The sequence below is a fragment of the Lonchura striata genome, chromosome Z (genome assembly GCF_046129695.1).
Source record: "Lonchura striata isolate bLonStr1 chromosome Z, bLonStr1.mat, whole genome shotgun sequence".
In the NCBI taxonomy this organism is placed as follows: domain Eukaryota; kingdom Metazoa; phylum Chordata; class Aves; order Passeriformes; family Estrildidae; genus Lonchura; species Lonchura striata.
This window is the reverse complement of record NC_134642.1, coordinates 69,552,653-69,567,444: the sequence shown is the minus strand read 5'-3', so window position 1 is coordinate 69,567,444 and position 14,792 is coordinate 69,552,653. Positions and strand designations below refer to the sequence as shown.

The following is a 14,792-nucleotide window of genomic DNA, read 5'->3' as shown; positions in this document are numbered from 1 at the left end:
AGCAGGACTTGGGAAGACAAATGCCATTAGGAGAACATTTTCCCCTTCCTTCTCCTCCTCCTCAGCTCTAAGTAGTGAGCATGACATCCTATGATATGGTCAGTTGAGGTCACCTGTGTCCCAGCTATGTCCCCTCCCAACTTCTTGTCCACCCCCAGCCTCCTCATTGAGTGAGTGATGTGAAGAGAAAAAAAGGCTTTGGCTCTGGTAAGCACTTCTAAGCAATAATGAAAACATCTCTGTTTTATCCAAACTTTTTTAATCACAAATCCTAAACAGCCTTATACTAGCCACTGTGAAGAGAATTAACTCTATCTCAGCCAAAACCAGTCCAGGGGGACAGAAAAGAGTGCAAGTGAAGCCAAGTAATAGCTGGAATATTAGATGCTGTTGTATATGGAGTGGCATATCTACACCATATACCATAAAAGATAGTACTTGAGTAATTGCACTGTAAGATTCAAACCGTTCTCAATTAAAGACAAATTAGACTGCTTCAAGAGGAAAATAACCATTCTGATTTATCTGGAGAAATACAGACACAAATATGAGGGAAATCTAATCTGTGATTAAAATACAGAAATCTTGGATCAGATGTTGAATTAAACAAAACTGGTGTTCCAGTGGTAAAAGACAGTACTGGAAGAGAAAAAATAAGGCCAGAAACAGGGCAGAGATTAAAAAATGCATAAATAAATAATTGAATAGAAGAAAAACAGTTGGGAGTAGAGGGGGAAAACCCAGACACTTTTCTAAATAGGACATGAAAAATTGTTTTTTATTGTAATGATAATAACTGAACTCTTCATCTGCTTTGAACTACTCCCATTTGGATGCCTCTTTGTTGCCTTTACATTTTTTTATCCTGTGTTAACATATGCTGTGTACTAAAGTTACAAGTGGGCTCACAGTTACAACTGCTTTACCATTGCTTAATCAAATTGACTTCATGTGTCTCTTGAGAGAATCATCAGAGCACACATCAAGGAAAGAGATGTCTTTCATGGTTGTCTCCATGCACGTAGCAAAGACCCCTTCAGTCACTACCACAAAAGCAAATATTCAAGTAAGGCAAGTGAGGGCAATGGACTCATTAAGGGAAGTACTGGTGACTTTCTGGCTGAGATCCAAAGAGCTTGCAAAAGAATGGGGATTAAAATACCCATATGCTTGCTCAGCCTGTGTGGTTTGGCTGACATGAAAGCAAAATAACAAGCTCATCCCCTAGGAAGAGAGGACAAGACATTAAGCAAAGCAGCTGAGAGTCATTTAGCCTTTCAGAAATGGAGATAAAGGCACAGTGTAATGGTCCAGTAAATCTGACTGGAGGCCAGAGCCAGGAATCCTGATTGCCTGTTGTAGCTCACCCTGTGGCTAAAGGCTAGTGGTTCCATCTTCCCGTCTCTTTGTCTTCACATCAGAAAATGTGGAGGATGATATTAAAAACTTCTGCAGGTATTTTCTGATACTTAATTTAGCAATATTTTGAAAAAGATAAATGTACCTGGAAACATTAAATGTGCTTGACCATCTTGTTTGTTCATTAGAAATCCTCATGTGTACAACTATTACATTCAGACTGCAAGTTCACACTGTAATTAATTTCATAGAGCCAGCAGCATGAACATTTCCAAGTGATACAGAGAACAAAAGCTACACATTCCTTGGAACTGGTCCCTGAAATCCTTTGTGTGGGGATGGATAGACAGAGACAGACATATTTGTGGGTGCAATGGAAAGACCCTGAGAGAGACTTTGTATTATGTATAATAATATAAGCTTGCTCTACTAACAACAAATGACAACCTTTAAATCCTCTGATTTGGATGGTAAACTGGAGAAAAGGGAGGAGGAGGAGAATTATAATTTAATAGGAATCAGTTTGCATGTAGGTTTGCTAATGGAGACTGAGAGTTTGCTGACTGGAGAAGAATAAGTCAAGGTGAAGTACACAACTCCAAATCTGTTTACTCCTTAGAAGTTGTAGAATGACAAGACATTAGGCTGAAGTGGGGACTTGAGGTGGTGGGATGGGGATTGAGATGGAACATGCTCTACAGCCATTGTTATGATACAAATTTCTTCTTTAATTTCTTTTTTCTTCCTCCCACCCTTTTGCTTCCACCCTGTACGCCCTCTTTTTTCAGTTTTTGCCTATTGCTCTGTCTGAGCCTGGTGGAGGTGCAGGAAAGCAGTACTGATGAGAGAGACTCATTGAACTAATTTCATAGGGGAGGGCTGTGCGTGTGGATTAGAGAGTGGCTAATGGGGCATTACAAATACCTGAGGGTCATGTCTCATTGCCATGGTGAGACAGATCTCTTCACATGAACGGGGTGCATTTGTGTCTAGGAAGAGGCTTTCAGCTTTAATGTATGCTAAACTTTCTTCCTCTGTCATACTGGACTTGGTTGCTCTGGAAGCTGTACCCCAGGCTGCCGTCAATCAGCACTATCTACAGTTCATCCAACCCCCTAAGGTGCAAGTTTTTCAGGGTGGTATTTTCATTACAGGTTCTTTACTGTGGCTCATCTCCTGCTGATACTGCACAAAACCTGCCAAAAGCCTTCTTTTGTAGATAGAAATGAGTCTTGATTAGTTTCCAAACATTCTGTCAAGAAATTGTACACAGCGTGTATGCTCTAAAAAGCAAGGTGGTTTTTTTTCCATTGCCATTTCACTACAGGCATTTGTCTACTTTTATCCACATATGGTTTAGTTTTTTGAAAAAACAAAAGTATTCAAGTATTTCAAATTCAGTACTGCTGAATGCTTTCTTTTGTATTGCTTAGCATGAAGAGTAATCAGAAAGAGAAATAAGTGGGAGTATTTTTTATACAATTGCATTTTTAAAATTGTTTTCTGTCTAAAGGTGTTGATGTTGTATCGTTCCTATTCAAATCAGTATGTTCATGTGCAATTTTAAATAGTAATGTTAATGTAAGTGGATAGTATCGCAATCCCTCACTGCTCAGTAATCTCCAATATACAACATCTTTATCTCCTGTTCTCTCCCCAGCATTGCAGTGACAACACTCACCATTGCCAATCAGATATGAATATAGTAGGTGCTTGGAAGAGAGGTTACACTGGAAAGAATGTTGTGGTCACCATCCTGGATGACGGCATTGAAAGAAACCACCCAGACTTGATGCAGAATTATGTGAGTATCCACAGGAGCCCAGATTTCCTGCTTTGTTATTACTCAAAAATAATTTGTTGCCTCTAGAAAGATGGCGAAAGAGAGGAGGGAAGGAGGAAGAATCATATAAGTGTTTTGTCAAATGTTAACACCAGTGGGAGGAAGGAAAACAGTTTTTGATAATATGTATTGTTTTAGTTAAGACTGTGTTTCATCTGAACATATTTAATATCTGGATGCGTCTTGCAGCTGGGTCCTGAATTTCTGAAGAACTGGAACTAATTACTGGATATTTTTTGTCTCTTTTGCCATTTTTTTGCTTAATATATTCACACTCTCAGAACTTAGAAATGGAATACACTGCTTTTCAGTTAACACATGCAGCTGAATTCCGCATTTGGCGAATGCATTTAGTCAGTGAGACAGAAACTTTTCCCAAAAACAGTAATTTTACAGTAATCCTTCCATGCATTAATTTTTAAAGCTGTTTATTGTACTGCTAGAAACAATATGAAAGGAAAAGTATATGACCTTTCATGATTCACTCAGTTAAGTGCAGATGTAGAATATTCTGTTGTATGATATTCTTTCTAATAAATTTCTTTTAACTCTATGGAGTCCCCTCACAATTTGTGATAGAGCTGCATCCATAGTTTTCTGTGTTCTATGTCTCACTTTGCCTAAGGAGGTTTCTGTTTGTTTGTGGTTCACCACATTTACATGACTGATTTAATCTGTTTGGAAGCTGATGACATAAGAGAATCTTCTTCTCTAGTGGGTTGCTTCCTGTGTTGGTGTCAGAGTTTGAAGCTGTTCAGAGCATCAGGACCACATTTTACTGGAGTGATTTGTCCTATATTTTGGAAGGCATTAGTTGAAGGCATGTAACTGTGAGGACCATACAATTTGTCTGAAATAAAGTGTGCAAGGTGTACTTGTACACAAAGTAATAAAAGAACCAATATATTTGGATTTAGTTGGACTGGTGAAGATGACCAGTACAGGACATGCACAAACCTTCATTCCCATTACAAATGTAGATCTTGTTAAAGATCCTGACAGCAAGATTACTTCTTGATAGAGCATTAAGGGATTGTGACAAAAAAAATCTTTAATGAACCATTAAAAACTACAATGGTTCCACAGTTTAAAGCCACTTATTTTAAATTAGTCCTATTTACATATGTGTCCCTCCACTATTGTGCATGTGGAACTCAGCTAGGAGAATGTAGAAAACACAAGTGGGGGACAATTGCCCAACTTGTCAATGTATGTTTGCTCCTATCACATGGCACATCTTTCATTTTAATATCTTAAATCATTTAAATGAAGTGCATAAAATTTTATCAATGGATGACCCAGATTGTATCATGTCACCTCATTCCAGTACTGTCCTACTACTGAATTGAAAACAACTATTTATATCCTTACCACTCCTCTCACCCTCTCCTGATGCCAGCAAGGAATTCCCCAAATTCACAAGCAATACACATTACTTGTTTGATCACAAAGCATTCTATATCCCAGAATATAGGCGATGGGGCTGCAAATAGGAATATTTGAGGTGGATGTGTAACTGATTTTGAACAAACAAGAGTTTAAAAATTGCTGCTTGCTATATCAACACACCACATGCTACCGCATCAATTAATGAGAGCCATACACTGTGCCATATATAACCAGCAGCTGTTCACTCTATGAACTATTTTCAGCTGTATGAACTATGATAAATATGGAACAAAAAGACAGATATTTTGCAGATATTTGAAATAGTTATACTTCCAAGGAAATGGGGAAGCAGTTTGTGTTGCTTTCCAATATGTAATTTTATAACAATATTCTTAAGAAAATTATATTATTCTTATTTCTTGAAGCAATGGCTGAAATTTCAGTTATAGTCATGAAGATAATTTTTTGAATCTTAAAACATTCAGCAAAATCTCAGTTTTGAGAATGAACTCTCTTAACTTTCTAAAGCTTATTAGAAGAGAAGCAGTCTTCTGGTTAAATGAAACACCTTTTTCTATTTCCTCCCTTGTGCTGTACCTGTACCTTTTCAGGGCATTTTTTATCCTTATCTGTTTTCTAAAATTAAAATAGAAGATATAATTCCTGTATATAATGCTTTCCTAAAAGACAGTCACCATAAAACCACAAGAATATTAAGTTAGCTTATTTACTCTTCTGTAGGAATCTGCTAGCGAATGCATAGGCCACATGAGTCAATGGCTAATTAATTAGCAATTGGTTTTCTTTCTTCTGTTGGATACAGGATTCACAGGCCAGTTTTGATGTAAATGGAAATGATTTTGACCCTATGCCTCGATATGATGCCAGCAACGAGAACAAGTAAGGCACTATGACACCCTTCACATTTTCAATCTGAGGCATCAGATAGAAAGTATCCATTTGTATATGAAACTCTAAAAAACTTTATTCCTCATGAAACAGAATTATCTGCATTAAAATCTTCGTGAAATACATGTTTTTGTCTTTTCCATGCACACATATGACTCTTTGAAGGCATTTGAAACTGTCTGAAAACACATAAAAATATGTCTGAGAGTTTCAGGCATGTGAAATGAACCATTTTCAATCCCTTTGGGAGGCAGAATATATGAGATGACTTGCTTTTCTTAAAAATAATTTCATTGAATTATTAGGGTTTTATTATGTGTTACAGCTGTCCTAGTTTCTGAGTCTTTTGAACTTTGTAGAATTTTGTTATTGAAGTAGGCAAATTAGTGGAGGTTGTTGCTTTTTTCCCCCTGCAACGATGTGATGGAGATTTTTCATTTGGAGTTAGATAAAAACACAGAAGTGGTAATTCTGGCATGTTATATCTGTGTCAGATGACTAGTTGGAGATATCTCAATGAATGACATACTTCCCCTTCAGAAGGAAATATCAGAAAGTTATGCTCTGATATTTCTCACTCCAGCTTGATCTTTGGATATGATCTAGTTAAGCCTTGGAGAAAATCAGGGAAGACACCTCACCTCTGGAATTGGGCCACCTTTCTGCTCAATGGATATTTGAGGGCAGTTATTTGTTGATAAAATTTTCTTAGCTAGGTACTTGGCAGACGAAAACACCTTTCTGTAGAATTGCATCTTTTGAAAGAAGGAGAATCCTGTTTTTGTCAATATGTTAACTATACATTTTATTTTCTTGAGGTTTGGGTTCTTGTTTTTTTTTTAATTGTGAAAAGCATTTTATACTTTCTGCCCACAGAAAAGAAACTACAAAGGTTGAAAGCTTGTCCTTTACACAAATGTTTTTTGGGTTGTGTTGTTTCTTTCCTACAAAGAAATTTTGTCCAGAAGAATGCAGCAGGTGAAAGCTGGGAGTCAGCTACAAAACTTAATATTGATTTAACTGCAGAAACAAGTTGGAGCAACCTTGGATCACACTTAGATGGGAGAATCCTCTCCTGGTCAAAACCTTCTTCATAATGGCATGGAAGGCTGTTAACATAATAGGACAGGTAGAAGAACAGGGCCTTGTTACTTGCCCTCTGCAAATACTCCTCAGCTGAGCTGCATATTTGCATCACAGTACATCCCTCTCTTCTGCTATCCAGCACACACCTATCCTTACACACACTGCAGGGACACATCCTGGCTCATCTGGGAGAAGATTTTCCTCTTCTTGGACTTGAGGTATAACAAGGGTACACTTGGAGACTTCGAACTTTCAGTTCACTTTAAAGGACTTCTGGCTGCAGCGAGACGTCACATACCTTCACCTGTGAAATTGAATACTTTTCTTTGGCTGAGTACTGAAGTCACTTTCTTACAAAGCATGTCCAGAAAAGGGAGACTGCTTTCTGTTTTATTAGTTGTTAAAGTTTTATACAGGATATAATTTTGGAATGCTTCTTTTATGTCCTAGGGCCTAGGGGATTTTAGTTTTTATACCCTGCCTCCCCCTTAAGTACTTTCACTGCCCAGCCTCCAAGATTGTGTAGTGAAATGTGGCAATAGGAGGGCAGAAGCTGTGCTGTACTGAGCTTTGTCAGTGTTATCAGAAAGTACAGTGTCAGGGTAGAGTCAGTTTTTGGACACCAAGGATACATGAATCATGTTTTCAGTGTAAGATTAATTGGCAGCCTAACCTCTACTAAGAACTTAGAGGCTCAATGTTTCCAATTAGCAGACACACAAAGCATGATAATCTGCAGCTAACCACCTTGAGTTTTTGCAGCTTTTGCCCTTCTTTTCTAGTTGCCCCTAGACTAAACAAGAGTTAAACCACTGCATGGGTACTGAAAAACACTCCTAATAGCCTGTCCAAATTTTTTGTATCGAAAATAACATCAGAAACTGGGGCAGGAATTCAGATTGTCCAGCATACATGGCCATTTGGCACTAGATACTTAAGCTGTGTCAGGAAGTAGAGCTAAACACAGGCAGGGAATGTTCTGAAAGTCATGCATTACAAAGACTTCATAATGTGTAAATCAGTTTGGTTGATTTCTGCAATAGCAGCTGGACATACAAAATTGCTTTTATAGTTATTTGTGTTTTTCAGTGAAGGTGGGATGTACAAATGTGCTGTCATTTTCATGATGATCTAGTTTATTCTGCCTAATTTTATAATCCAACTTTAAGGGATGGAATGATAAAGAGCAAAAGGAATTGCTATAAAAATAAACAGGTGTCTGGGCAGCTCTGGATGCAGCTGTGAAACATCAGAGTATTGGATCTCTGTGCTAGCTTTTCACTTTTAATTAGCGTGAAGACTTTCTGTTGCTGGGACTTATTGTGAGTGAAAAGGGGAAAAAAATTAACTGTAGATTACTTCAGTGTGAACACGAGAGAGGCACTTTCTAAAATTATATTTTGGAAGTTCTACATTAAATTTTCTATTAGTTAAGGAGAAAGGAGGGTAGGAAGAAACATTAGGCTAGTCTTTCAAGGCTTGTAGTCAAAATGGGTGGGATGATAGTTTCTTTAACTACTATGGTATGTAGGCATACTGCCAAAAGTTTCCTTTGGTTTATACAAATTGCCAGCAAATCACAAAGCTTCTAAGTGGTACAGACATATACTAGAGTTTCCTTTTGCTCAGAGGCAGTCAGCTGTGGATGAAGTAATTTGTGCTATGCAAGGCATCTTGTTTTGGTTTACTGCTTTAGTATTTTTTTTTTATTCCACTGCTATTTGTTAACATCTATGTAGCCATTATTAGTCTCAGGTCCATAACAGAATGCAAATGGGATCACTGAAATGGTAGTGTGCTTATTGTATAGTCTCAGGAATAAAACAGAAATGTTCATAGTATTTTTTGATTTTGACCAAACAAAAATTATTTCTTCTGTTTCGTAAGAAATTTCTTAGGGATCATATTTCAAAGCTTAAGTTTTACTATGGTGATGGGTATTTTTTTAAAACAAAGGGACTTCTAAAAAAACTCCTTTAAATAATACCAGTTGACTTGAATGCAGTTCTTATTAAACTTACATAAGAAAAAGTAAAAGTGAGCTGTTATTTCTGTTTTGGAGATACTGAGTCACTTTTTGGATGCCTCTTCAACATTTTTCAATGATGTATCCCACTACATAAATAATTTATTTCAATAACCTCCTAAATTGCTTTTTAATGAGTGTAAGATTTTTGAGAGACAACAATTCTTGTCATTCAAAAGTTATTAGAAACAGAATCTCTTACATCTATAATTTGTAATATGGGGAGAACTTCACAGCATTTCTCGCAAACAAAAAATTAGTGAGTCCTGCTTGATCCAACACACTTGCATTGTTTTGCCATGGCATCTATCGTGATTCATTTTTACTTCCTTTTGCCAATCACATTAACATAGATGCCAAATAAAATGCCGAAGTCTTAATTTTCTTCACAGAGTGAGAAACTGCTACTTTATACTTTCTGCTTATGGTGAAGGCCTATAGTACATCGAGAGTCATTTAATCATACTGGACACAAGATACTTGACAGGCAGATCAGCTTCTGTTTCCTCCTGGATAGTCAATCAAAGAAAATTGAAAAGCTTTACTGCCTGCTGTGACACTCTTCAGTGCAGATACCTGAAGAACTGAGCACAGCAAATGCAAAGAGCCTCAAGTCTCTCACTGGTGGCTTGAAAGATCATTTCAAAAGGTTCCCACAGCAGCAGTGTGACAGAAAGGAATGCTGACAACTGGGAGTATCTTTCTATGCAATTTGAGGGCTGGTATGCGCCTGTTGCTATTGATTTTAAATTTGCTGTATTGTGTGCTGCAGACAAAGCAGAGGGGAAGATAAACTGTACAGAGAAGCGCTACTGCATCTTGTGCTTTTAGTTGGAGTAATGTATCAGCTCCTAGGTAAAAGCTCTTTTTTCAGAGGGAATCTCAATTCTTCTTCTGCTATTCTTCTGTACTGTGACATGACCTCCTCCTGCCTCTGGAGGCTGGAGAACCAAAAGCATGAAGTGTTGTTCAGCCGACTGAATGAGGTCTGCTTAATGCCTGAAAAGCATCTCTGATATCACAGAAATATTCCTTAAAGAGGAGGTAATTTAGGCTAGAGAATTCACTTAGTATGTGTATGTGTTTCAGATCAATAGAATTAAATGCTTACACTGAGTGTGGTATTGTTGATTGGAGGTACCAGTGACTAAATGTCAGGTGTCTAGTGTATCTCAGTGTCGCTACAAATTTCATGGACTTCGGTCTGGATTCTTAGGAAACTGCAGATTTTGAATTGTTTTCTCTAACTGGTGACATGCACATTTGTGAAAACCAAGATCTGAACCAAGCAGTCAGAGGTCATTGATATAGAAGCTGCAGTCAGTGGCTGCAATCCTGATTTACAGTGTTTTGGTTGTATTCTGATTCTAAACTCATTGCTGTTGTGGCCACATCCTACTGTGCTGCAATTTTAGCAGATGTTAGTAGTGAAGTAAGTTCAGTCTGTTTCAGCTTACAGACTGAGATACCACTTTTTACAAGGAACAGCATTAGTGATTTATCAGCTAATATCCAAGTTACAATTTAGTGATCTGTCATGGTTTAGAAATGGTATTCCACAGTCTACACTTCCCACTAAATACTAAAGATCTTGTGTCGCTCCTTTCGATTCTTCCTGCTCCCTTACAGTGAAGCTGGAGAGGAGAATTCGAGACACAGAAGGTGAAGATTGTTGGCTGAGATAAGAACAGTTTACTGGGAACAGCAAATAAGAAGGTTGACAGTAACAAGAGAGTGTACAAGAAGGGTGAAAAATCCACCTGGCATTGCTCACTGCAGAACCCAGCATCAGACCTCACAGTTCTACAAATCAGCAATCCCACAAACAACACCCCTCTGAACAATACTCCTCTCCCGTTCATGGTTCAAGGTAGTATCAAATAACCAGTGGCTTCTTTCCTCCTGGCTGCTGCAAAAGTTAACCCTCTCCTGGCCAGAACCAAGTCATGATCCAACCAAGTGCCATGGGGCACAATGGAGCATGGAGAGTATCTTACTGCATGACGTACTAGATCTTGCCAGTAGGTTACAGCATAAAATTTTAAAAATAAGGAGGATAAACTTTGCAGCTTGCAGAATTCTACTGTGATGAAGTACAATAATTTTACAGGTTCATTTGGAGCAATTTTTTCTTCACTTTCTGTTTTAACTGTTACTTAGACGCTTTGGGTGCTGTTAGACAACATGATTATCCTTCAGATTGCTATACCTTAGGGGCAATCATCATACATGCTTCATTTCTTCTCTCTCAGGGTAGAATTGAAAACATGTGGGTAGAATCTTTTAGCAGAAAACTTTATTTTCTTGAAAGGAAATTGTTGTAAAAACAAATCCTTACTATATATTGCATTTGATAATGTTTTTCTTTTAATGCAAAACAGATGTTTAACCTAAGGGAAGAGATGAGGTGTTCAATAAAACAAAACAGACAACAAGCTAACAGTTAGTGTTTTGAAGTTCTCATGTTTTGCTGTATCAGAATAAAATGTCTGTTCATTTGAAGTTTTCTGAAAGTAAGTGGGAACTTAGATTTGCTGGAAGCTGAGGACAGTTAGCCAGGCTAGAGGAGGAGCAGTCTCTGTTAAGTCAATTCACCTATGCATGGTAGGTGCCCCTCATCACTGGTGTTTATGATCAGTCTTTGATGACAGCACTTCATATTGACAAGACATTAAAAAATTCATTGGACTACAAGCCTTGGTTAAGTAGCCTTTTGAAGGTTCCAGCTTCAATAGTGGAAAATCTCATCATGAAAGTTTTGTCAGACTGCCAAAAATTGTCTTTTTGTTAAACTCTTGTAATCTGCTCCTTATGGTATTACTATGTTATATAGTCCTGTCTGACAACCATAAGTGGTATAATTTATAATTTTTGATAGCCATAGGAAAGGCAGTTCTTCGAGTAATCTTTGAAAGTGAGAGTAGCGAAACAGAGGAATAAGCAAAACCCAAATTCCACTAGAATTTGAGTTGAAAGATGAAAAAATAGTCTTTTTTTTCTACCCTGGGATCAGTCACTGAGTAGTATTGTTTACTGTTTAACTGGTGTTTGAGGAACAGAGCTCTTCCTTTTGTGATGTATAAGATTCTCATGGTCTCAAAATATTTAACCACAACACATAAGGAAAGCCTTCTTTCTGTTTCTAATTACTGAAGTACCAGACAATGAGCTCACAAATAAAATTAAGTTCTGAACATTATGCAACTGCTTCTAGTACTTTTATGTAAATTACTGATCACAGTGAGTCAGATATTCCCTTACAAATCAAAGTCAACAACAGGACAGATACAGACTTTCCTGAATTCTTTTCTGTCAAGAGTTAGATGTGAAAGGTTTTTTTCAGATGTTCTTTTTCCCAGAGTAGTTGTAATTATTTTTTCTATGTGTCTGTATTTTGAGGCAGAGGAGAATTTGCAGCTACAGTAGGCTAGTCTTGATGTGGTAAAATGATAAAGCAGTTTCAATTTGCAAAGATGTACAGCTGAATAGAATTTGAGAGCACAAATACATTTTTTCCTGTGCTTTCCACTTTCCAGATATTGTAGATATTGGAGAAAATTAAAGAGTGGATCCATATGTGGCAATTGATTTTGCCAGATGATTTCATAATTAGCACAGTCAAAGGTAGTGCAAAATGTGGTCCATTGAGATTTTTCAGCTGGCACAAGTACAGCATTGATTACCCTTCTAATGTTTGTTGCATCAGGACTTACCTCTAATTATAGATTTGATAAAGGAATTGTGAATCCAGTGTCAAAAGCTATTAAATGGAAACATTTTTATAAATATACTATTAATGGTTGAACTTTGCTAAGTTATGCTAGAAATTAATGTCTTCATGCAATTCCTAGGGTTTTTTTATAAGTAATTTTTAGATGTTGCCTTTTCTTACAAATTAAAAAATGTGCATTTATGAGGTTAGTGCTGCTGGCAGGTTTATTTTTATAGCCTTGATTTACATTTCTGTGATTCTGTAATTTTTCTTAAAGATATGGTCACATTATTACCTTAGACATTTTATCAAAGTCAGATTTCTCTCTTGAAGACAAATTATCTTTTTTCTTTTCCTGTAGGAGAATAACCAAAATAGAAGTAAAGGAATGGATATTACAGATGTAGATTGCACTAATTAGTATATGTTCAACCTGGTTTAAAAATTACTTGTACTGCTATACAGACTCAAAGCAATCATCAAATCTCTGGTGTTAGAAAACTGAGGAGACTATAGCTTGTTTATTTAGCCAAAATATGTGATGGTATGGCTGTTGGCTAGGTTTGTCAAGGAGCGGCAAAGACAAGCGTAGAGTGAGAAGGTATGTTTTACTTGTCCTTTCAGCCCAAACTTATGTCTCTGCTCTTCTCTTCTTAAGACTCCATAAACATCAGATGAACAGCTGCTGACTTGTTCTGCACTGAAGTGAGTGTGTGAGAATTAGACTTCCAGTGCTGAAACCCTTTTTCCAAGTAAAAGGAAACTTTGCTCCTGCTGAATAAATTACATAAGTTTCATTAAAAAGCAATTATCAAGACAGATAAAAGTAGGACTTGAATTTATTTCAACGATTTCCTCATTCATCTTTGAAAAGGATCTTTAAGGAGAAATGGAAGGTCTGTTTGATGCAGAACAGCATCAATTGAAATTTAGGATTAAGCACAATGTAGTTGAAATTAGACTCAAAATTCAAGATAGGTAGGAAGTGTCTCTGAGCTGGAATATGTTGCAGATCCAGAGTTACATAATCTTTATATCTTTAAAATGTTGTCACAGCAGTTATTCACTATGAAAAATGGAGCATGCAGACTAGATGAAGAGCCATCCATGACCTGTGTGCACATCACTGTATTGCTCCTCCTTTGTGTTGTGATTTTTCGGTTCTTGCATCTGTCAGTATCTTCCTTGCATGAAAGAAAATTTTCCCTATGAGGGTTCCCCTACACTGTTCTTGGGATCTCCAAAGGCTTCCAGGACTTCTTTTCCTGCCAAGGACATCTAAGAGTGAAACTCCAGATTTGCACTCTTGTATTCATAAGATATTTTTCATTTCTGCTTAGGTGTGATTTCAGTAGAACTGATGCAAAATATTTTTGAGAAGTACTTTTTTTTCTGTGTCATTGGGACTTCCGTTACACAGAAGTGTGGAGATTTTAAGTACAAGGAGGTTGCTCAAGCACCTGAGATATCTTCAGATGATGCAGATTGGTGTCAGTGTGGTTGAAAAATATAAATCAGAATATACAGTGACTGATAATATACTATCATACAAGTCTTGTGAAACAGAAATATAAAATGGAAGCTATCTAAGTACAGAGTGTATCTGTAACAGAGCAGACTCATGGCCATGAATTTAAGGTGATCAGTTCTTCATAATAAAGGGATCCAGGAAGACTGGACATACTTTAAGATGGAAATCTTAAAGATAGAGGAGCAGACCACCCTATTAGGTGAGCAATCAGAGAAGAAACTTGGCCTGGAATTAGAGGGAACTTTTGCAGGAACTCAGATAAAAAATGTTGTTTTATGGCCCTTGGAAGAAGGGCCAGAAAACTCTGGAAGAATATAGTGATGTTAGGTCATGAAGAAGGAAAACTAGAAAGGTGAAATCTCAACTAGAGCTCAATCTGGCTGCTGCTATAAAGGATAATAGAAAATGTTTTTATAAATGCATTAAGAACAGAAAGAAGGCCAAGGAAAATCTCCATTTTTTATTGGCCCTGATGGGGAATATGACCAATGATGAGGAACATGTTGAGAGAACTTAATGCTTTCTTTGCATCAATCTTTAACAGTAAAGACAACCAGCCCCCTAAACTGGGCAGGGACAAAAAGCAGAGTGGACCCACTGCAATATGGAACAAAGTCATGAAAGACTGGCTGTGCCACTTGGAAACTCACAAGTCTATGGGACAGAGTGAGATTCATCCAAATGTACTCAGGAAGCTGCTCTCCATTATTTGACATCAGTTCTGGCTTACCAGGGAAATCACAGATGAATAGAAGTTGGCCGCAGTGATACCCATCCCCAAGAAGGGCTGTAAGGAAGTTCCAACGAACTACAGCCCTTTCAGCCTGACCCTGGTGCCCAGCATGGTTATAAACAGATTATCTTGAGTGTGATCACACAGCACATCCAGGACAACCAAGGGATCAGGCCTAGGCAGCAGGGAAAGTTAAGTCCTGCT

At 37.4% G+C, this 14,792-nt stretch overlaps 1 protein-coding gene across 3 annotated transcripts in view; it reads left to right on the top strand.

Moving 5' to 3' along the window:
- PCSK5 (proprotein convertase subtilisin/kexin type 5) overlaps positions 1-14,792 on the top strand; it is a 228,665-nt gene that overhangs the window by 68,767 nt on the left and 145,106 nt on the right. For all 3 annotated transcript variants that reach the window (XR_002466431.3, XM_021541528.3, XM_021541527.3), the window contains exons 4-5: positions 3,020-3,163; positions 5,415-5,491. Coding sequence is in view for 2 of the 3 variants with exons in the window: in XM_021541528.3 (XP_021397203.2) it covers positions 3,020-3,163; positions 5,415-5,491 (221 nt within the window). In the remaining variant the exon portion in view is untranslated. The remainder of the gene's footprint in view (positions 1-3,019; positions 3,164-5,414; positions 5,492-14,792) is intronic.